The sequence below is a fragment of the Corapipo altera genome, unplaced genomic scaffold, assembly GCF_003945725.1.
Source record: "Corapipo altera isolate COAL_440 unplaced genomic scaffold, ASM394572v1 1b, whole genome shotgun sequence".
Lineage (NCBI taxonomy): Eukaryota > Metazoa > Chordata > Aves > Passeriformes > Pipridae > Corapipo > Corapipo altera.
This window is the reverse complement of record NW_020884881.1, coordinates 4,768,837-4,794,265: the sequence shown is the minus strand read 5'-3', so window position 1 is coordinate 4,794,265 and position 25,429 is coordinate 4,768,837. Positions and strand designations below refer to the sequence as shown.

Genomic DNA, 25,429 nt, shown 5'->3' with positions numbered 1-25,429 from the left:
TATTAAGAATACAATTATTTAGTTACCAGCTGCAATTCTTGCTGCTTTGGCATAGTTTCCATTTTCAATGCATGATATCAATTCACTTCGGTCTTCCAGTGTGTGTCTCCGTATCAAGGCAGGTTTACCTTTACCACACTTTGGTAGGCTGAAACTACAAAAGTATTAATATTAAGCCCATTACTTGATAATTAACATTGTTCACTATGAATTGAAACTTTGAAAAAGAATTTAAATTTCATCAGTACAGAATAAAATTAGAGCAGCAAGTTCTAAAAAAATGCTATGTAACAAATACAAACAACAATGTAAAAGCCAAACCCCTGATTATTTTCATGTACAGAATTTCCTGGCTATCATCAAAAGACAAACAGTATGCAACCGCACCTCAACTGCTGTACAGGTTGAGAGACAAGCACAAGTGACAGAAGCTGCTCTATCTTCCAGTGTTACACTGCATACTGGACAAATGAAAACATGTTCCCCCTGCTCCAACAGTTCTACTACATAGGAAACATAGAACTATTCTCTCTTTAATTTTTCACTACAAATTCAAGTCTTTTCAATTGTGAAACGTCTATACACACAAAATGGTAAATTTGTTCTCTGCATGCTTGAATTTTAAGAAACCATGGAATCTGAACAATAACCTGAATTCAACAAAAGAATACCAGCAATGCTGAAAGGTGGTTCAAACCTGACAAAACTGAGAAAATTTTCCAAAAGATTTTTTCAAAAATTTATGCAATCCACTCCACGCACTCCAATATGGGTCACAAGCAATACAGAAAACTGATATATTCAGTCTCAAATTTGTATTTCAGATTTATAGTTTTACCTTGAGTTACACAAGAGACTGTTACTAGATGAAATACTAGATTCTGATGCACAGCGGCGACGAGGTTCAACTTTTCTTCCTGGAGTATCATCTAATGCTCTTTCTTTACTTTCATCTCCAAAGCCATTTGACAGACCTACAACATAACACAAAAAATAAACTGCATCAAACTGGAACCCCCACCATTCTCATTAACAACTTTTTGTATTCACACGATGTATCATTATTGTTCTGTACTTCAAGTATTCTGGTGTGATGAAAAAGAACATGAATATTAACAAAATATTCAATTTCAAGGCACAGTATTATAAATAGGGGGTTCCTGTTGTCCAGATTTTAAGGACAGAATGACAATTTAGCTAATGTAAAAAACCCCAAAAAAACAAAGTAAAGATTATAACATGGGAAATGCCAAATGGAGTATCAAATCAGTCTTTATATTTAATGTTTTCAACCCTTTAGACAGTCAGGTTGTTGAAGCTGAGTAGAAAAAAAAACATCATCATGATCTTTGTACATTCATAGGTAGTCAAATAAGGTTATGTACGTTCATGTGCCCCTTCACAGTGCATTCTATATAAAACAATTATGGCAGAATTGCCTCTATTAAGTTTAATTCTTCCAGTCTGCTTGCTACAAAGACCTTTGCAAAGAAGGGTGACAACTAAGAAACTTGAGATTAGCAAGTTACTTTGAACAATCCAGTCATTTATCGAGGTATTTCCATACAGTGACTTAAAGGATTTTCCCCTCCACCCCAGGAGACCTTCCATTTAGATTATCAACACAATTTTACATTTTTAAGAGAAAAAGGAGAAATTACTCATGTTCTGAGAGATTTACAGGTAAGCATTCTCTTTTACTGTCACTTAGTTGACACTGTAAACATTCATTTAAGTGTTTGTTTTGTAACTCCCATATTTGCCTTTGATTTCTTACAGAAAAAAAATGATAAAAGTAGTATTGTCCTGAGTGTCAAGCACCAAACTACATGCTGTTGACTAATCTTGTTTTCACTCTCAGCAACTTCGTAAAAATAGCTGGAGATTAAGGAGGAGTTCAGTCCTAGACTGTGTGGAGACTTGTCAAAAGAGTATGCTTTGTGAGAAAGCTTAAATTTCCCTATACACTATCACAGTACACTTCACATGGCATCTGAAATGAAAAGCTGAATAAAGATTCAGCAAAGGAGATCTCTTAAGTCTCTGCAAATAACTATTTTTTATTCTTCAATATCCTGTCAGATTTATTTTTCAAGTAAGGTGTATGAACTGTTTTGTTTTCATCCTACCACAAGAAGGAGACACATTACTCAAGTTATCATTCGGGCATCTAGCTAATATGAATCAGCTGTCAGCAGAAACAAGTCAGATCCCAGACTGAATTTTAAACTGAAAGACAGATAAGTAATGACTCCTACCAGAACCAGGGCACAGCTCAGGTTCCCAACGAACTGTGAAAGTGGAAGGTATTTCAGTTATTAAACTGTTCTGATCTCAACCCACAGGTTTTACTTTTTTCTGATTCTCTTCCACATCCCATTGAGGGAGGTAGGAGTGGGGAAGGGAGTGAGTGTGTGGGTGGTACTTTGTTGCCAGCTGGGGTTAAACTATGACAAGTGGGGAAAAAAACCCACCCAAATTTTTCTGACAAATAAGGAATATTAAAGTGCACAAGAATTCAGAACTTCTCAAACATATTTCTCTCTTGCTTGTGGAAGTATGAAAAGCAAAGTACATACAGGTTATCAGCAGGAGTAAACTTCCTGAGTATCAAGCCCCAAATGATAGGAGCTTACACAATCTGTAAGACTCAAGTTTATACAATTCACGTTTCAGAAATTATAGGGAATAGGCATTATTTTAAGAAAGGAAGACCTCAGTGCTTACTTGAAACAAACACATACATATCTAGTCACAGATGCAGCAGTTCCCAAGTGACCTTGTAATCCAGGCAATAAAATCTAAGTGCTTCATGGTAGTAGCACTGATGTGCAAAAAAAAAATATCAGATATTCTGCATTTATATTCTACAGCTTGGAATTTGTTTTCTTTTAGATCACTACAAAACTCTTTTCTCTCATGAATCACAAAACACAAAATGTCCTGTAGCTGCTAGAAAAAGTGAGATTAAAGAAGATTTCCATTTGCTTTAAGGAGTGTGCATTTTATTGAATCAGTAGATATTACTAAGAAGGTCAAATAAAGAAAATCCGTGGGAGAAGTAACTCATCTTGCTTGCAACTTTCCAAAAGCTCATGACTTTGTTAGATCAAATGAGCTTTCTCTGTAGTCGTGGAGTGAAACCATGTCAGGTACTGAACTTCTTACACATGCTCCCTTCAGCAGCATCCCTGATTGACAACAATTCCCTCCCATAAGAAGTCCTAAAGATCAAACTAAAAACCTTACATTAGTGGATAATTACTTTTTCTTTTCCTCTCTGTTCTTAAGATTCTCCAAAAAAGCAGTCCACTCTCAGAGGTAGAATTCAATTTTTTTCAATTTAAAAAAACCCAGGAATTCACAAATAACAAAGCCCACTATCAATCTTAAATGCAGGGTTACTGCCATTTCTAATCTTGAGTTCAACTTCAATTTACATGGAAAATTTACTTCCTTGTCAATCATGGCATACAAAACATTTCAAAAATAAAGAAATGCTAACTAAGAAGAAAAAAAAGTAAGGCAAAGATGATCAGCTTGATAATTTTCCACAGGTCTCTAACTGTGCTGAAAACTGTACTTATCAGGCAAAGTTTTAACTTTTTCTCAGCAGTAGCAGTTTGTTCTTAAACTGCAATTAAAACTTTCACTGACTACCTACATCAAGCAAATTAGAATCTTGTTGCCCACACCAAATCAATGGAAGCAGGAAAAGGTAATTCCCAAAAGACAGCAGAAGTTTGGAAAAAAAGAGAGAACAAAACTCAGGGTAGTCCAAAGAACAGCACAGCATTCTCCATGAATGTACAGAATGCTGCCACAGAATACAGAATTGTCCATTTCAGACTATAATCACACCTTATGGTTCTACTGAAGTAAAAATAAAGAAGCCAAACTTGTACAAAATTATTCTAAAGCAATTAAAACTCTACTACGTTTGATGAAAACCAAGCATATCCAAATGTAAGATGAAGTGCTGTACTAAAACTAGAGCTGAATAGCTGAGATTCAACCACTAAAAACATTGGGAGCATTCAAAAAAATGGCTGCACACAGTGCACCAGCACTTATATAACACTATTTAGGTTCATTTAACCGAGTAAGGACTAATCAACCCCTGACTTGTGCACTTACCCAGAACCAGTGATGTTAGTCTTCATTAAATATGTATACATTAAAGGAAAACGTATTTTATTAAAATAAACTTTTTTTTTATATGTTGCACTTCTCCAAGGAAGACAAGACTGTTTTTTTGGGGGAAGGGAAGAGGATGGAGACGTAGCATTCTTAACTAATCTGTTGTCCCAGAACATGTTCTGGGAATAAGAACGCTGGGACTGGTAAAACTCTGCGACCAATCTGTGTCACATATACTACAACACGTACAACTTTGTAACTTACGGAAATGGGGCAATATATTGAATGAAGAGCATAGTTTCATATATGCCAAAGACTTCCTCCAAGAGTGTTCATTTCTATTTTTTTTTTTGTTTTGTTTTAAGGATGGGTGGTGTCTCCAACATGATCCAAAATAATTACTTCAAATGTAATTGTCTTTCTGCGTTCCAAAATGATCATTTAATTGAATTCCATTCCATGTTGAGGATAATAGAAAATAATTAGGATCCAAAGAGATAAATACCCAGCATGATATTAGTTAATATGAGAACCTGGAAGACAGTGAAAAAGCCATTAAGTCTCTCTGAAAGGTAACAGAGCTTTCAAATAAATAAGCCATCCTTACAGCACCGTCCAGAGACAGTGAGAATGACACAAGTGTCCCATGTATTCTAACACTAATACTCAGCTAAGGTTTCAAAAGAGACAACCTAAATAAAAAGTTTCACTTCGATTCAGGCCTCTTTCTTGAAAAAGAAAATACTGAAAGTCATTGAAAGCACAGAATACAACCTCCACATGCATGATATGCATCAAGAACATGGTTTAGAAACGTATCTAAAAATACCTCCAGTAAAAGTAAGAAAGGGGATGCCACGGATTTAAGGGGATTTATATATGCACAGACAGGATAAAGGAATACTTTAAGGTAGTAAATAATCAGAAGTTACTGTATTCTTAAAAATGTAAACCTTGAAAATGGGCATAATGCAGCAATAGGAAGGCATCCACAAAGTTTTAAAAAGTGAACCTTAAAGTAACCCTATAAATGTCTACTTCAAATAGTAAATCTGGAGTGCTGTAAGAATATTAGAAACAATTCTTTTCAGAATACACAGATGAATGTCTGAGTATGTCAAAGTTTACAGTACTTAAAACAGTCTTTAGTATGCAGGCAAAACAGGAGCCAGTTACTCACACAGACTATGAAGTCTGGTGTGAAGAGTCCCCTTGGAAATAAAGTTTTTCAAACTTGCTTAAAATTTGGTCTCGGCTAAAGATAGCAAAGACAGCTCAATGTGAGCCCATGATGTGGCAACTGCACACTAAACAGCAGTAGCTTTCAAGATCCTAACCAGAAAAATTTCACCTTTGAAGGTTTAAGTAACGCATAATGAACACAGCTGGTGGTTCAGTGAATGCTCAGTTTGATGGGTTCCAAAAGAATGCTTAAGAATTCATCCTGTAACTACTAATTTTCCTCAAATCTGGGAATAAGAAGTATCTCTGGCTAATCAGATGAGACTGCTACAACAGTGGAATCTGATTTGCACAACAGAAAGGAAAACTAATAAACATTTAATAACTACAGCTTCCATAAGATAAGGACTGTTATGTTGCTCTGCACTACAATAGGATCACTGCACTGTAGGATGATTGTTCAAGACATTTTAAAATACGCAAGTGGGAGGCAACACTAGTGGAGGAGTTTGAAAACATTCCAGAAAACTCTGAAAGGAAAAAAGAGCATACAAGCAGAAACGTTTCTCAAAAAAAGTGTTACAACTTCTTCCAAGACGGTATCAGCCGATCCAGTGGTACAGATGATAACAGCAGCAGTATAGCAGAAAACGCCATTAACCCCCCCCAAAACCTGAAGAATTTAAAACTACCTTTACAAACTGAATTTGTAATTAGTGAGCTTTGGTTTATGTAATTTATGACACATAAAACACACACAGATGATTGCAAAAATACAAGCTTCAAGTGCCTGAATAACCCATAGATCAATGGAATGTAATTCAGGAACCAAGAAATTACTACAGAAAGCCAGTAATATTTAGGATGAAGGACTACTTAAGAACATTTAAGATCAGAATCTTTTTTCCAAACATCTTTGCTGATTTATGCATAAACACAAACGGTAAAGATCCTCTAGAAAAAAACAAACTTTCTTACATATTTTCCATTTGAAGATTTCTACTTCCTCTCTATAAAATACTGATATAGAAGAAAGAAAACTTAGGAGGTTTCTTGAAGAATTAAATGAATAAAGGTTATTTGAATTCTCAACTTGCAGAATGAAAAAAATCATAATTATTTATCAATAAATTGCATGAAAAACCTAGTGCCTAGCAGTCTTTCAGACCAGCCCAGCAGGACCTACAAAGGGAAGTTGTTCCATTTCCTAAATGGAGCTATTCCTAAATGGAACTAACTTTCACAAATTACTGTCTACACAGATTTTACACAGAGCTTTTACCAAAACATTTTTTTTCTTTATTGAAAGTAAGGGTTTCTCTGTAATTGTGAGAATACAACTTTTGGGTATTGTATCCAAAGAAAAGGAAACAGATGGACAGAACACTTCAGAGCTCTCATATGTAAGTAGGTCCAGCCATCCTACTCTATTAAAAGCTAACCCAATAATTTACCATTTATTTCCCTTTTACAGCTATTTAGAAAAACTGGTTCTTAATTTGGGCCTTATTCTAGGACAGGGGACAGAAAATGAAACTGAAGTTGCTACCTGAAAGAAAGATCAAGGCAGAAATGTTTACCAGAGATCTGCCACTCCTGAGACAACATACAGGACACACAGTAAACTGCAAGTCTTTGAATGACTTCATTAAGTTACACAGCTGCATTCCTGGTCCTAATTTTCCAGGCCTTTTGTACCTTGAGAGGTATTTCATGAAGGGAGACTAAAACTTCCCATGATTCAGTATAAAACATCCAGTTTACAGCCTCCTTCCATGATAGCTTGCAGTGTGCTTGAGGAAGTGCACGATCTGAATCCTTTCAGAGACTGCAAACATCGTACTAAAAAAATTATGCCAGCCTAGCAATAATTAACAGTGCTTGCAATCCTAAGATTGTTGTCTTCCTGGCTTCCATGAAAGGAGCTGCAAAGACCAAATGAGATGTTTCACTGCTCATTCAGTCAACCTGACAGTGCTTGAAGCACCATCAAGTGAAGATAATCAAGAGCTATTAAATATCATCCCAGCTTTGCTATTTTTAGGCAACGCTGAACAAAAGAGTTAAAAAAAGGCTGACTTGCATGTTCACATCTTTGTTTCCAATCAGATGAATCTATAGTTGCTTTTTTCCCCTCAGACCAAAAGTACTTTTATCTTCTACAAAGAATTTCTTCACAGAACTCAGGAGTACTTAGCCATGCTTATCAGCTGTAGGTGAGTTCTCAGTGTTAGTTCTCAGTATCTGCTTCTGTCACCATTTTTTTCCAATGACATGCTGTTGCGCAGTAATTTCTGAGTGACAACAGTATTATTACAGCTTTGGAGGAAAGGGAAAAAGGAAAAGTCAAAGAAGAAAACAGAAAAAAAAAGGAAGGAAATGAGAGAGGAAAATGAAAGTGGGGGAGCATTACCACGATAGAATTATAGCCTGTCAAAGTGATGGCATGGCCAATGAAAACTTGAACCAACTTTGCTTCAAGTATTATTATTCTTGAGTAATACATGTTTCTCTGTATGGGATATCTTCTTAATGTGTACACTTTGTCTATATACACCAAAGAAACTAAGTCTGGGTACTAGACTTGAAAACGCAAAGAGAGCTATCAATTAAAAATGTCCAAAAATATTGGACTGTATGTATGATACAGTGAAAGACCACATCCTACCATAATTACTCTTTATGGAAGACATCCATCTGTGCATGCAACTACATAAACTATTCTCATTGAGTGGAAAAATGGGGAAAGGAAAAAACCCACAAACTACAAATCCATGCACAAACGTTCTCCGAGAGGCACTAATTTGCAGTCAATCATACTGTGGCAAGTATCTTAAATTAAGAACACATATAAAAAGCATAGGGTGGATCTCAAAATTCACTGTTTTTTTTTTTTTTAATATCTTCAATAAATCCCACAGTTCTGCTTACCATCTGCACCACACAGAAAAATAGTCTTAAATGTCACAGATGAAGCACATAGGGGACTATGACATTTAATTTTTTAGAAAGCCAAACCTGGGCCAAGAAATGAGTTAAATATTAAAAGAAAAATTAAATACCAGAATAGAGTAAAAGGCTCCACAGCATCAAGAAAACAGAAGTGCATCCTGAAATATTTCTTTATTATTAGAGAAGACTTGGTTATTTCGTCTTAGAAAACACAGCAATTGTAAGTTGGGTACTAATAATTAATATCTTACAAAATAACCCAAAAGACAGTACTTTCAAAGAAATTAACATGTTGAAGACCCAAGAAAAAAATCAAAAATACTAGTGTATAATATACGTTATGTATGCACATACTTCACAAGCCTAGAAAAAAGCACAAACTCTCCATTTATCCAGGTGTTCATCAACCCCACCATTCTTAACTATGTTGCTCAAAATTCCCTCCATCTTAAAAATATAAATCAAGAAACAATACAGGGATTTTTAAAGGTAAGGAAACTAATACTATGATTCTTTAGATGAAATAAACCCAACTTCTTAAATGTCATTGCAAGTGCTGATTGGTATAAAATAGTTTCCTTCCCCTTCTTTCTACCTTATGAACTTATGAAATGTACTACAAAAACCTTCTATATTTCAAAACATTCCCAGAAACTAAATCAGCAAAAAATTTTAGTAGAGCTACCAGAACTCCTGCCTAAATTTTGAGTGGGCCAAAAACAAAATTAAGAAATTCGGCAGGGTTCTTTTTTTTTTTTTTCCAATTTCTCTCCTTCATTTGATTTATTTTCTTAGCAAATGGTCATAGGTTTCTCAGTGGCCTATCAACTCATTAAAAACCCAACCAAACAAACTTATCCTGACAACTGCCACAGTCCCCATGTCTCTGCACTCACAAATTTAACAAGCCAGGGGATATTTCCTTTTAGGCCTTCACAATCTCCAATATTCTGTTTGCTTGTATATACACCTGAAAATGTTTTATGTTTTTCAATTTCCTGAAGGTAGGCAGTTGAAATTCTTAGACATTGCTAAGTGCTTCAAATAACTAAATTTCAAATAAAAAATGAAACAAACAATCTCTATGCATCTAAAGAAAACAAGTAGTTTTAATTCAAAGTATCAGGACTGTGGATCTGTCAATAGATTTAGTCAAATTACTGCATTATACTCATAGATATATATATACACACACTCACTGTCATTCCTGTCTATGTTAACCAGAAGAGCAATTATGCCAATTTGGGTTTCTTTTCACTGACGAACCTCTAGTTGAGTTTGTCATCTATTCAGAGGACATAAATTTCTTAGATATACATGTTTATTTCCTCCATTTAGAGACTGGTAATTTAATGCTGCACAAATGAAGCCTGATTTTCAGTCAAATGAGCCTGTGTTCCAGAGAGCAAAAGTTTTATTAAATAACAAGTATCGAAGAATTAAAAAAATAACCTGTGTTCCATTTCACCCCAGACAATCTCTATCCTTATCATCGCACATGAAATTAGGTAATAGTGGTCATCACTAAAACATTAAATTCTACCAAACACGAATGGAATTCATATACAGGTTACTTGCAGACAATTCTTATGTGCCACCATTTTGTGGCAGTTGAGCAGAAACCAGAAACAAAGTCAGCCCAACATTTACTAATAGATTTAATAAGATACAATTATGTTGGTTGTACATTAATAACTGAAAGGAATGTATTAAGAAATGATAAAAATGTATTAAAACCTGTGCTTTTTCCTGTGTGAAGTATTCTAAATCAGTGATCCATATTATAAATATTTGTTTACATCTATTTCAGTACATTGAGAAAACCCGTGTAGCTGGAAGTAAGAATACTAAGTCAATTATATGTTTCACTGAAATTTTCCTTTACTGCTATTTGGTCAAGAAATAACAAAAACCCCATGTATTGCACTATAATAACCACTATTTGAAATCCTAATTCTATGATAAGTTAAAATGATTGCTCTAGCATAGTATATTTTAAATCCTTGGTTTTCAACTAAAATAGACAATACCAACACAGTAACTGTGCATTACTAACCTAAAGCTACTATGAAAGCTTAAAGGTGACTGATAACAACAAAATACATGCACATTTCACATGAACCTAATCTAGCTTTTTGCAATGTTTAAAAGGTTTTTTAAAACAAAAACATGTTCCACTTGCTATCTTACCTATACACAACTGATAGAGGCACATGTTTTAATGGTCAGTAAAATCTACCTTCTATCCATTAATCAGTGTCATTTTTCCTCAGATGAAATAATTGCACCATTTTCCTGACAAAAAGGATTAATCTTTGTAACAAAAGAGCAAGGTAAGAACACAATGAATATTTTCAAAAGGTCACTGAAATTGTCCCAGTTAAGATTTGACATGCCCAACCTTCAAGAATCATACATCAATCTCTGATGTGACCAAAATTTCCTAAGTAAAAATAACCTATCTTCCTGTTGAAATTGCTAGATATCATATGAAGCAAACCCAAGATACATCAAGTATGCATGGGAAATTTTTAAGCACATCTCTCCACTATGTAGCTGTCAGTTCCACATAATAACTACCAAGACAGATGTGCTCTGTGATAATGCCCTACTAGAGCACTAGGAAATTTAAATTTAAGATTACATTACACTATTGCTTCATATATTTTAGAAGTTCATATATAAAAGGAGGTCAGAGTATTAAAGTGAACTGCTTTCAGTCCTCTTTGAAGGTAAAGTCATACTATTCAATAGTCCTCTATTTCTGAAAAAAGCTAGCATTTCAATAATTATTTTGTGTATAAAAGCCAAAAACATATGGGATACCACAAAGTAGTGTCAGTGGATCCTGTATATGTCTTTCTTGAAACTAACTGGCAAAAATACCAACCCCAAATGTAATTCAAGAGAGCATAATAAAAGCAGTCTACGAGAATAATGAAACAACAAAGTGAGATTTTACTAAACTAAATAAGCTTTAGAGTCTTCCTTTGAACCTCTTCATATAAGAACACATGTAAGGGGGAAATATGGAGGAGACTGAATACAGTGAGGGACAGAAACTACAAGGCATCCTTAAGTAACACCAAAAAAACCCACATTGGTTATTAACAGGTAAGAAGGGAAAAAAAATGTGACAGCACGGCTCTCCACCACTTAAAAATTTCAATGCTTTGCATATTAAGCAAAGTCTATTTTTAAGATTTTTTCTATATCCAGTAGAATTGAAGATATTTAACATTCATACCGTTCAAAGAAAACTATGCAATAATAATTCATTTTCAACTACAGGAATTGCTCATGAAGTTAACTCACAGGAACACACACAACAACGCTGAAGCATGCTTTTTTCTACGACTGGATGGTTTTGGAAGGAAAGGCTCATGACTGCTGGATTTTACTGAATAAAAACATTTTTACCTGCAGCATTACATTAAATTTTGTAAAAAAATAGCCAAATAGAAAAAATATATTACAGTATACATCATCTAATGTATTTTTATCATAACACAGAGATCTGCACGAATCAACACCAGTTGCATACACAAAACAACAGAACTGGTTTTAACTCTTGGAAAGCATTTGAGGTTTGTGCTGGGTTCCTGCTGAATCGGAACTCAAGGGAGTTGCCAACTGCAAATTACTTAAATTATTGTGGAGACACAAATTTGAAAATAACACAAGGATTGAAGTTTCCAGTGTGAAAGTAAAATGTTTGGCTGCAAACAGGAAAACGAATCACAGGAGTAAGATCAGATAAGCTGACACATCTGTATGAACTGTATGCTTAAAAACCAGGATACTATTAAAAAATAACTAGAATATTTTCCGGTGAATATTAATTGGCTAAACTATTTCAATTCACATACATAGTCTCTTCTTGAACAAGTACAAATCTTAACTATAAATACCCTGAGTATTAGTTCTACACAAATTTAATCCTGTATGTATCTTCACTAGCTTCAGGAAGAGACTACATATTTTTGTTTTAAAATAAGAATAAAAAAACCTTTTAATCTTTGGATTTTATTCCTGTAACTGGGTTGTTTGTTTTGAAGATAATCAAAACTATATTTGACCCACATACATCTAAATCCAGAGAGAGAAAAGGAACAAAATATATTCAGAAATCCAGTTTTGGTTTTGTTGCTGTTTTTCTTAAAAAATAAAAAAACCAAACTTTTTTTTTCTTCAAAGAAACAATTCACAGTGTTTAACATGAAAATTTCAAGAAATTAGTATTAATGTGTGATCTAGCACAAAATGATTCACTGTGTGTGTGATAAAATGCAATCTGTATACAGGTACATAATGAAATTATCCTGATTACAGACTGGTAAATTAGAATATTTGGAAACCAAAGCTTTTTATATTACAAAACAAGTTAATCTTTATTAATACCATCACACTACCTTCAGTTTGTTCCTACTTCAGAACTAAAGTACCAGATCAAATCTGCATACTCTTTCCAAGCTGTTATGAAATGGAATGGAAGGTGGGGCTTTCCAAAGAGGCAAAACAAACAAAAAACCCAAAAATATAAATGAAAGACACTTCCCCCCACCAAATCTTACTTAACATTTTCTCATGCTCACTCGATCATTCAAAAAAACAACTACCTAAAAACCAACCAAAACCCTCTTTTTAAACACACATACACAAATACACACACACACACACAAACTCAACAGCTTTTGGAGCACATCTTCACAATGAATGTTCAAATTAAATTCCTATCTCTTTCAATCAAAGATACAAAAAACCCACATGCTGTTTTCATACCTGCATATGGGTTACCAAAAGGACAATGAAACAGAGTATTTATTTCAAAGGTAATATAAAAGTCGTAGCAATGTCCATGGATGACATTAAGGAAATGTACTTCAGTAATTTCCTTATGCTGCTTTTCTTCCTCAAAGCTTTTATACAAACTTCTTGATTAACTAGAACTACATTTTGCTAAGAAAAGGTGTAACTAATGTCTTGTGCTGTTCTGTACTAACATATCCAGATAATGTTCTCTTTAAAATGTTCTTTAGAAAAGTCCCATTAAGAGCATAATCTTACACTTTGATTCTTCAACTTAATTTTAAGTGTACAGACTAAAGAAAAGGTCACGAGAAGTGTCATTATACCTTGGGATTTTAACACTTCCCTAAAACACATGGATATACAAAGCACCTCACAACACAGTCATCAGATTCGTAATGTGAAAATATGCTTAGAGTAACAATACAGTGAAATGAAGTCACACATAGAACAGGTATTTTTCATGGCCCTGCTTGTAAGAGTTCTAGTTTTGGCACTACGTGTGAATTCCATGTAATTTAACAAGGAATTCGCAGAAAACCAGCTGATTCATTTTTCCTACTGGTTTCAACAAAAGGAAATAAATAAAAAATTCACCCACCTATATGTGTAATCTTGAAAACTGCATCATGAAACCAAAGAACCAAAACTTGGTTCAGTAAAGTCTAATTGTATAGGGCCAACACAAAAATGACTGTAATTTTCTGAACTCAGCTATGAGGAAAACCTATTCTAAGTGCTAAAATATGAAGATTTACAATCACATGTACGTAAAGAAAATAACAGGTATGTCAACTTTCCAGATGCATCCATTCAAATAAGTTTTGTAAACATTTACCTGTATCCAAGCGCTTTACAGGGGACTCATCATCAACCTCAGAATCTCCACATGCACTCCTTGATCTTTTCCTTGGGTGCAGAAGTGTCTCCAACCTTGGAAGGACTACAGACAAAAAGGTTTTGGTCCCTAGCTGTGGAGAAGTTGGCTGGGTTTCAGTGTTCTTTGCAGACTTTTGGGGGCTTATACTTTTCGATTTGCAGAAGAGAATGGATGTACGTCTGTTTACATCAGTTGATGACTCAGCTACAGCAGAAACAGTCGACTCATTGAGATTACTGTCAAGTAAGTGTTCTGGAGTGTGTCCATTTATTTCTTTCTGAATGGAAGTGCTATATAATTCATTATCAAATTTTACTCTTTTGTAAAGCTTACTCTGCTCTGGATTGAGTTCTACTGGTTTGAGGGTTGGTGGTTCTGAATTAGTCTCCAAGTTTGAAGGAAGAGGTAATGCATCTGATGGTTCAAGTTTAGGGGGAGATTTATCTCCTGAAAAAATTATAAATAGAGTGTGATTTTTGAAAACTTGTAGTTATAAAGTCTATTATAAAACTCACTATAAATGTGCAGCCCACCAAATAAATTGTTGTCTGGAAACAAAGCATAACATTTTAAAACCAAAACTTGTCTAGCAACAGTCTGTCCTAGTTAGTAGTTCCTACTTTTATACGGGGAACGTAACAGGGGTAGAAAAGTAGGTGTTTATAGTTGGTGTTAACAATTTATACCTGGATAAATACTTTTTACTTCTCATGCAGTTGTGTTAGTTTCATTAACTAAAAACTACAAAATCTATTTTTTTATTAGAAAGTTGGGGTGGTGGATGATTATCTGTTAAATGCAATTATACTGCCATTCAAGTAAAATTTTTGATAATTTTACCTATTTCACCTTATCAATATTCACCTTACCTGCCTAAGAAAAATTTTACCATATAAACAGTGAAAAAAAAAGTATTTTTAATCTGATGTACTCCAGTGAGCTAAAATGTGTTATAAAATCTACTGAAAGGTAAGATTTGTAAAGCTGTTTTTGCAGGTGTGGTTAGAAGTTTTATGTACCAAACCCAAAAAGAAATAATAGAGGAGGGGAGAAAAAAAAGACCCCCAAAATCTTACGGCTTTATTAGCCACTAGTTTACAAATACACACTTGACAATACAGATTTGATAGGAGAAATCAGAAAAGCCACCCTTTACCATTTTTTCTCCAGCACCCCCCAGCCACCTTTTATTTTAACGTGATTGTGTCCCAGTCAGTTCCACTGGGAAAAGACAATGGAGACATAACTGTGAGTGAATAGAAGTAGTTTCAGTTTTTCATCCCAAGTATTGGGAAAGAAAATAAACATTCTACTACTGCAGCATGCCTGAATACAAACAGAATGATGTCCTAACCCATAATTATCAACTCAAAAAGATGTTAAAACCTTTCTAGCTTCCAAAGAATCTTTCGAAATATAAGAAAGGAAATACTTATTCTGGAGTAACTGTATGAGACCAACATACTATTTATGCTATCACATAAAATACTTAAAACTTAATTAATTTTTCTATCACCTGAAAAAAGGTATAATACCCCCAAGTATTTAAGTCCTCAATTTGCAGGGGATATGTCTATATTGCTTCGGTTTTGGCCCAGCTATGTTTACTTGGAAATCAATGAATTCTAAGTGCAGGAAAACCTCAACCCTATTAAGGTTTAATCAACAATAGCATAGTTCATACTAAAAATACATATTTCTAAAATGCAGCGTGACTATGTTCATGTAATTTGATGGCACACAAGTATTAGAACTGGTAACTAGTATCAGGAAGACAGTAGAATAAAATGTACAGTCAGACAAGCACATTTAAAGTACCACCAAGTAAAAAAGCTTGTAGTTTAGAATGCCCAAGGTGACTGTTCTTTGTGAACAAATTCTGATTTTCTTAAAATTAACTAGAAAATATTCACAAAAAGATTTAAGAACATAAAACCCCTTGAGGAGTCTTTAGCCAATAAAACCTAAATTTCATGGGATTATTCTGGTACCATCATTTCTCACATGATCGGAGATTGAAAACAGAATTGCAAGGGGGTAATTCACAGTACTTCCAAAGTCAGCTCCTGTACAGATCCTGGGCACAGTATTCTTCTACATTCCTCATCTTTTTCTGGCAATTTGTTTTCTTTACTCCTCCAAGTACCTTCTATTTGAGAACTGAAATTTGAACTAATTAATATTATTCTTCACTAGATGAGAACTATACAAACAATGCCAATCAACCCTAGATCATGCTTTTCATTTTGTTTTGTTTAAAAAGCATACTGTAAATACAAGAAAACTGCTACTGTTCACTTTGGACTATTTTTTGGTAAACAGTTGAAGTGAAAGGCTGTAACATAAAAATGTTAAGTTACAAGCAAAAAAAGTTAGTGTATTCATTAGCTGCCAAAACTACATTCCTAAAGAACTGTATTTAGTACCATCATCACTGGATTAAAAAACCCACCAAATTTAAAAAAAATAAAAGAGATCATTAAACATTCTGAGAATCTCAGAACAAGATAATGTGCCAATTCATGGAAGCTTTTTCTATCATTGTTCAAATCTCAAGCAAGTTATATGTTTGGAAAGTGGTATCTTAGCTACACTAGGAATTAAACACTACACTGCTGTTTGAATGGCAGTTAAGGACAGTCATTTTATTGACTTCACCTTTTAAAAATTTTGATAGCATCAAGCTGCGACAGACAGAGACTGTTTTATTTATTACCATGCTTCCACTTTCCCTTGAGCTCTTTCCTCCTCCTATTCAATGCACTTATACAAAATGAAACACATCTCTAACTCTCCTAAAGAAGTTTCATTTTTCAGAGATGACCATGAAAGAAACTCAGCAGAACTTTTTTTTTGAGAGATAGATTTTCTTACATCATTTAAAAATGAGGAATAAAGACCTCAGAAATTCATTTGAAAGCTAAAAATGTGAATTATGATGTTCAATTGAAATATGAAGTTAGGTCTTTCTAGCACATTGCTATCATTGAAATCAATGGCAATCAGCCAAGAGTAGATACAGTTCTGAGACAAATGTTTTGAGGAGGAAGAGAACCAAAAGGGGAAGAGCTGGGTAGATATGACTGACTCGATTCTACAACATGAAAAGTATTAAGTCCTATCAATAGTTAGCTTTATTTAAATAAATAAATAAATAAATAAACCCCAAACCTACACACCCTCCTCCCCAGAGTCTGGAGTAGAGAATAAAAAAGGCTACAGGAGACAATACAACAGCTAGAGTTTTCATTACTATTGACCTAGACTCACATGATCCCCAATACATATTTTGACACTTAAGTGTATTTCCAAAAGTACAAAGATATTTTCCATTCAGGCATTTCCAACTGCGTTTCGTATGACACTGTTTGCACTTTCATTTCTTAACACCTACATTTTTAAAAGCCTTGCTGTAGTGAAAAATAATGGAGGTAAGTTTTTTCTTAAGAAGATCATTCTATTCTTAAAATATTTGTTGGGATTAGGTGGTCATTTGCATATTTAAAATGCATACTTTTAATTTAAAATAAGTATTTTAAATTTAAAATTAATATTTATTTATTAAACCCTTTAATTCACATTATTAAAGCATCTGACTGAAGAGGCTCAGAACAGCACTCGTTTAAATGTGGTTTACAATCTTACCTTCTTCTTCTCCATCCTGTTCTAATGCTGCACTTTCTTCTTCAAAACTTCCAATACCTGATTCTATTTGAGGAGCTTGGTTGTGTTGCTGACTGAGTTTGTTGCGAATAATGCTGATTTCTTTCTTTAACAGCTTTGCTCTTTTGCTCCTTGACCCACTGGATTTCATTGCACAGGTCAGATCAAGTTTTTCTAGCAACTCTCTCAGCTGTTCTTCCAAGGACATATGGGCTCTGTTTGCAGGATTCAGTAACCTATCCACTGAAGTCAAAACACGCACAATTGCAAATGTATTAGTATTTCCCAGAATAATAATATCAACAGGAGGGGAAAAAAAGTAAAATTCACATGCCAAAATAAAAAGATATTGTCAAAAAGCTACTTAGATTACAGTTAGAAATGTTGAAATTAATTTCTACTATATATTTACTATTCTTAATCACCATTTTGCTCAAAAAAGGTAAGTAACGCTGCAAAGAATTAAAAGGTCAGAAGAAAGACATAATTAATCCTTCTCACCCTAAAAGGGGAGTTCCTTCTTGTAAATGAGAAGGACAAAATTACGGTTATAAAAGAAATATGTTAAATATTCTCCTTCACTGCCAAAACCTCAGAAAACTGACGTGTATGTCAAAAGAATAAATTTTAAATCCTACTATTACAAATGTGCTTTGTTTTTTAATTGAGTAGGTTATTTAGGAACGTGCTGAAGTTTATGAGCACTTTTCATGCCTTAAAAGCATATACAATCATGTAAAAGAGAGCATTCAGCTTAAAAATCTTTTCCACGTAAGTTGTTAAATTAGGCTCTAACACTGCCAAAATCAGAATCTAGGTAACACTGATTTCTAATGACAGATCTAGTAGAATAGAAACACTAGAATCTTTCAAGTACTGTTTTTAATAGGGAAGTGGGGAATCTAGTCAGCGAACAGCAACAAACCTAAACATGTGTATGGAATGCACACACCATGTGTAATGAAAAAATGCAACTTTTAAAAATAATCGAAAAACATCTTACCATCTTCCCAAGAGAAAGGCTGGGGTGTCTCAAGTTTAGGTCGTTCAGGTAAGTGCATTCCAGTTTCATTATTGTAACCGATTCCTTCAGCATCTCGCCTAGCTTGCCTGAGAACTACACCTCCTTGATCTCTTAACCGCACTGCAGCTCTATAAAATATTGTATCTTTTGCATTGTATTTCATACAGTTATCTATGATAAGATTGAAGTCGTCTTCAAACTCACTGAGGTTTTTATAGCCTTGAGCATCTAACCGTTTTCTCATGGTAGAGAAATCCATAGGATGTTTAATATGATCCAAATAGTCTGGAACCTTTGAACAAATATTTAAAACACAAATGGGTAAAATTTTCTTATTACAGCCAAAGTAATATTAGTTAACTGATACACATTTTAAACATATTTTGCAACACTTCAATGTAAAAAATTCAAAATGTAGCTCAGAATAGCACATCATGATATTGCAAATATTTGCATGCCAACAGATGTTTACATATTACAAGATTCTGTACCTTGGGCATCAAGTTTGAGCTTTACTAAGAGATGTTGAAACTGTATGTTTTTAGAATTCTGTGGGTTTATGTACCTCTTCTCCCAGGCAACTAGTGACAGGCCAAGGGGAAATGGCCTCTAGTTGTGCCAGGGGCAGTTGTGGTTGGATATCAGAAAAAATTTCTTCACTGAAAGGGTGGTTAAGCATTGGAACAGGCTCCTCAGGGAAGTGGTGGAGTCACCGTCCCTGGAAGTGTTCAAAACAACTGGATGTGGCACTTCGCAACATGGTACAGTGTGTATGGTGGTATTAGGTCAAAGGTTGGACTTGATGATCTTGGAGGTCTTTTCCAATCTTAATGATTCTATGATTCTATACAGCATCTGCACACACATCCATTTAATTTATATGGCATGTCTACATGTTTTGTACACACATCTACATGTACATATATACATACTCTGTCTAGTTTCACCTGCAAATAAGAACATAGTATCAACATTTCAGGTTTTGATACCCTTAAGAGTTTGCTTCACCAAAATCATCTTATTGCAAAATAGCAACATGTACCAATCATTCCATACAAGTATTTCCCAGATACTATTTTGGTATGTAAACAATAAAAGGCTTTCATAGCAGTAAACCATAACTCACACAGTAAATTATCAGAATAAAGATTAAAAGGTAACACTGCTTCCAACTCTGCATGCAACGACTTGTTTCTTGTACTTAAGTGCCACCAACCCATATGTAAACATCAGGAAACACAGCTGCAAACACACCTCTTTAAGGTTCACTGGTTGAGCAAATATACGAGCAGAATCCTTTTCCTGCAGCTGATCCAGAACTGATCGCAGAAGTACAGTGAATGGAGTAAGCCTAAGTTCCATAGCAACCTGCTCAATCTTGACCTAAAGAAGTAACAATTATCCAGTTGAGCATTTTTCATTAACATACTGTAATCAAGTTGTTTTGCAGCAACAGTATAAATACTTCAGATATGAAATAAAATATACATTTAAGTAAATTAGTTCAATACTACTTTCAGTATCATCAGTTGGCGTTAGATTTTACTTTTTCCCTTATAAAATCATCAGCTGAAAACCTCTCATTCCTTCAGTTTCCCAGAACTCAAATTTGTATTTCATATATAAGAATTTTGTTCCACTTCTAAATGCATTTCTTTTCCTTGAAAAGATATTACATAAGAATAGCTTCGCAGTTCTCCAACAATGTGAAAATAGAAAGAATTTAATGGTAATATGTTTAAAATTAAATTTTAGTTGTACTGCTATGTTCAAAGTTTAAATAAAGAATCTGATGAGCATTTATATGCTACATAAGAGCAAAACAAAGAGTAATTGGAAAGACAATATTCTGTGTAAATTCCAAGAAAATAATTTAGAAAATCAGAATCAACATCTTTAAATACTTGAACATCATTCAGAATCTTCAGTGTTTTTACAATATTTCAAATTCTCTGCAGCTTAATTTTGAGGTCATTTAAAGAGTTACCAGCATTGAATGGTGTTTTTATGAATAAGGACCATCAAAAACCCCCAAGTGCAAACATTTTGCTTTCACAGTTTTCATATAAAATCTTATCTTTCGGCATTATCATTTCCTCTAATCTCTTCTCCTGGTAATGTTAACTCTAGAATATTGGAGGTCTTAAGATGCAGCTTCTTTTTTTGGTGACAGAAGAATAAAAGTGCAACTCCACAGAAGCACGTGTACTGGGAAAGTCTGAAGAGATCAAATTTTCTACACTTCTTCAGAAACCAATTGTCTTTCCAAGTCTAACAGAATGGCTTGTTAAATACTTTCTCTACACCAATGCACACAGCATGAGTAACAAACAGGAGGAGTTGAAGGCCACTGTGCTGCTAAAGAGGTACAACCTCATTGCCATTACTGAAACTTGGTGGGACACATCCCATGACTGGAGTGTGACTGTTGACGGCTACAGGTTGTTAGGAAGGGGCAAGACAGGAAGACAGGGCAGAGGGGTTGTCCTCTATGTCAACATATGAACAGATTGTGAAGAGCTGTCTCTGAAGAAAAGCAACAAGTAGGTTAAAGGCGCAGACACTGAGGTGACAGAGGAAACCCTGTGGTTGTCCTTTATTTCAGATCTAGAGGAACCTATTGACAAAGCCTTCTTGTTCCAGCTACAGGAGGTATCGTGCTCAAAGGTTCTTGTTCTGATGGGGACTTCAATCACCCTGACATCTGCTGGGGCAACTCCAGGTACCAATACCAGCTGAGGGGTGAACACATCAAGTGCAGCCCTGTTGAGAAGGACTTGAGGGTACTGGTGAATAAAAACCTCAACATGAGTTGGCAGTGTGCACTTGCAGCCCAGAAAGCCAATTGTATCCTGGGCTGAATCAAAAGAATTGTGGCCAGCAATTGTGCCCTCCTGGAGTATTGAATCCAGCTCTGGGGCCCCTAGCATAAGAAAAGCATGAACTGTTGGAGAGAGTCCAGAGGAGAGCCACAGATATGAACAGAGGACTGGAGCTCTCCTTTGAAGAAAGGCTGAGAGAAGTGGGATTTTTCAGCCTGGAGAAGAGAAGGTTCTGGGGAGACCTTACTCCAGTCACTCAGTACTTCAAGGGTGTTTATAAGAAAGATGGGGACAAACTGATTAGTAGGGCCTGTAGTGACAGGACAAGGGGTAACAATTTTAAACTAAAAGAGGGTAGATTCAGACTAAATATAAAGAGTAATTTTATTTTTTTTTTACAATGACGGTGAAGCACTGGAACAGGTGGGCCAGAAAGGTGGTAGATGCCTTATTGCTGAGAAAATCAAAGGTTAGGTTGCATGGGGCTTTGAGCAACCTGATCTAATTGAAGATGTCCCTGTTCATTAAAGAGAGGTTGGACTAGATGATCTTTAAGGTCCCTTCCAACCCAAGCCATTCTATGACTCTATGAAAATTTTATATATTTTAAACAGTTTGAGTGCACACATGCACATAGGTTCCTTAATCTTACATGAGGATTAAAGGACAGCAGTCCTTCTACTGAAAACTACATGTGAAAATATTTAAATTCTTTCCTTCAGAAAAGTTTCACCAAATTAAAAGATGCTCCATTTACCTGCTCTCTTTTTAATTTTTCACGCTTACGTATAAGTTCTATCAACAAACGTGCTCTTTCAAGATCGTGGCGCAGCCTCTGCCAGTACTTCAATTTTTCTTTTAAGGCTTGCATTTCTTCATCATCTTCTCTCTAAAAAAGGAATCAAAAAAGTTTACATGGAATGAAAAATGCGCACCTCTTTTTATAAGATAGTTTCATGCAACTACAGGATGTGTGCACATAAAGGGAGAAACTACTGTCTTATAGTTATGGCACTTGATCATAAGCTTCATACTGCAACAAAAGAAAACCTCTGGTCGGGGTATCTTCTAAAGTTGCTCAGGGGTCTATCTGAAAACAAAATCTATACACTGGAAAGCATTCCTATGGTGACAGCTATTTACATGAGAAGGAGCAATACAGCAAACAGCAACCCACAAAGATAACAAGCTGCAAAATACAATATGGCATTTTCGCATCAAAATTCAAACCAGGAAAACAACATAAGTTTCTTCAGAAACTCCAGGCTGGTAGAAACAAATTATTCTTGTGGTCAACACAGTCCACCTCCCCCACATCCAGCAGAATTAGGACACGCTTGTAACAGAACAAAATCATTATGGCTTCGGAACAGAGGAGATGAAAAGCTGTTTATCAGATAATATGGTAACTTCAAATGGTACTGCAGATAAATAATGCAGTAATAGAATCTTTCAGAGAATGGATGACAATTTAATTTACACATTTTTAAGAGTAAGTAACATTTAAACACTTGCAGTATTTAATTTGATTTGTACATAGAAACCCCAGAGCATTTCTTGTTAGCCTTTACTATTTTTCATAAGGGAGGATATGGGAAAACTCACAGAGAATTCAAATGATATTAATAATTCTCCAGATACAAGGACACAAAGAAATAGAAGTCCTGATATTAGTACCAAGTACACAAAAGAAACATCTGCTTTGGAAAATTATTATTATTATATTTTAAAAATGAGTATTTAATAAAAGAGTCTCTGAAAGACATCCAAAACCTTGTAACTTGCATAATGCAACACACTTGATAAGCAATCCTTGTGGGGGGGATTTAAAAGCTAAAATGAAAACAGTAAATTCCATAAGTTATAAAAAAGTAGAAGACAGGAATAAAGAAAAGTGACTAAGCAGATGAACAATAAACAACATTACAAATTATTACACTAAAAGCAATAACCTCTTTAAGGAAAGACAATTTAGAAGTACCACAGGTCCTCTAAAGAAACCTTGTGCAATTTTTCAGAAGGAAGGCTCAAAAAATAGAATTGCAAAAAATGGCAGCTTAAAACCATTATCTAATATATTTACCAACACTATGATTCTATCATCTGCATCATATTTTATTGCTTTATATACTTTGTAAAAGTAAAGACAAGTACACATGAAAGCTACAAAATTAGTTTTATTCAAATCTCTGACTTCATTGAAGTGAAAATCCTTAACTATCAACTATCTCTGCATTAGAATATAGCAATCTGAAAACAACAGTTTGTTCCTCTTTTCAGTAAGAAAAAAAACTAACCCCAAAAAACAACAACAAAAAACCCTCACAACACACAAAAAAACCCCAACCTAAAAATACGAGTTAGAAACTTCTAGTTCCCTTTCCCAATGACTATTGCAACTGAAAGTTATCATTTCTTTTAAGGACTTAAATCCTGATGTAGACATAATAATTTAACTGGTTGGGGTCAGAATAGTTCAAAGTAAACTCTGACAGAAAAAAAAATTAATATGCGCATTTTCAATTCCTTAAAGTTCTCAGAGACTCATTGAAAAAGCAAGTTCTACACTGCCACTAATTGCTGTTCTCCTGCATCCCTTCGTGTCCATGTACAGATCCCACGTGTGGAAAACCAACCGAACTCCTAACTGACACAGATATACTATTTTTTTCAGTTCTACCATTTTACAGGACCAAAATTAAGTTGTGGTGATGGCCAGAAGTGGACAGTTTGTCTTCCCTTTGCTTGCAAACGTTCAGAGTCGCTCTTTTTCCCTATATAACTGCACAATTTATGGAACTGGGCAACTGAGCCTGCTGAAAGCTCAGTCAACAAAACCATACTAATTTTAGGGTGGGTCAAGAAATTTAAATACAGTAAGAAAAAAATGTTACAGTAGGTCTTAGGGTAGTTCATTTGACACAAGTATTTGGTTAAACCTCAAGGTACAGCTGCACTCAAAAAAAAAAAAGAATTCTTGTACTTGACTCAGTTGTTTGATCAATTTCATTCCATAAAATAGGCACATCCGCCTAAATCTGCAGATGTGACACAAAGTATCAAGAGTACTCTGTTTGCCTTTTTTTAGTGCACACATTCATTCCTCTCCTGAATGTCATTCTGGCTTGGCGATTAATAGCAAGTCTCCAATTTTTTGACATTTCTATGCAAAGTTGTGTTGGCAGACTGTTTATAATAGCTAAGATCACCCTCCTTTGCCCTAAGCTATTTATCATCTGACATACAACATAAACCTTAATTAAATTAAAAGATCCAGGCAAGCTGAAAAGAGCACTGGTTTCCAACACCCAGTCAGTAAAAACTTAAGATAGAAAGAGTTTATCTCAAAACTTTTAGCTTTCTGACACAGAAAGTTTCCAATAACTTTCTGGTAAAGAGTTCATCTTCTTCCAAGTCTTTCTTCCCATAACTGTCCTGAAAGCCAGGAAGTTTCATCTGGCTAATGACACAAGAAAAATTTACAAAGAAACTCTTGTTTCAGAGAAGGATTCTTAATCAGGAACTGTACTGATAGGACAAGGAATACTGAGTTCAAACTGAAAGAAGAGAAATTTAAGTTAGATATTAAGAAGAAATTCTTTAATGTGGGGGTAGTGAGGCACTGGAACAGGTTGCCCAGAGAACCTGTGGATACCCCACCCCTGGTAGTTTTCAAGGCCAGTTTGGATGGGGCATTGAGCAACCTGGTCTAGAGAAAGGTTTCCTTGCCCATGGCAGGGGAGTTGGAGTTAGGATCTTTAAGGTCCCTCCCAACCAATTCTTTGATTCTATGATTTTCTGATGGACTTAGTTCTTGCTGAACATAGTATTATCTAGCAAAGCTAATACTTAAACATTTATGAATACTAAGGGAAAAGGGAAACACTTTTAAGTCTACACACAGAACACGCATCAAGTGAGAAATGGTCTCACCAGGAATATGCTACGAGTCTCTCT

At 34.8% G+C, this 25,429-nt stretch overlaps 1 protein-coding gene across 5 annotated transcripts in view; it reads right to left on the bottom strand.

The window, feature by feature from the left end:
* BRD1 (bromodomain containing 1) overlaps positions 1-25,429 on the bottom strand; it is a 55,957-nt gene that overhangs the window by 8,821 nt on the left and 21,707 nt on the right. For 2 of the 5 annotated variants that reach the window (XM_027639663.1, XM_027639664.1), the window contains exons 4-10: positions 22,230-22,361; positions 19,905-20,033; positions 18,630-18,942; positions 17,609-17,869; positions 13,922-14,410; positions 839-974; positions 27-154 (exon numbers count right to left, since the gene is read on the bottom strand). In XM_027639663.1, coding sequence (XP_027495464.1) covers positions 27-154; positions 839-974; positions 13,922-14,410; positions 17,609-17,869; positions 18,630-18,942; positions 19,905-20,033; positions 22,230-22,361 — 1,588 coding nt within the window. Of the gene's footprint in view, positions 1-26; positions 155-838; positions 975-4,445; positions 4,674-13,921; positions 14,411-17,608; positions 17,870-18,629; positions 18,943-19,904; positions 20,034-22,229; positions 22,362-25,429 lie in introns of those variants that run through there. The other 3 variants (XM_027639665.1, XM_027639666.1, XM_027639667.1) reach the window with 3 other exon arrangements.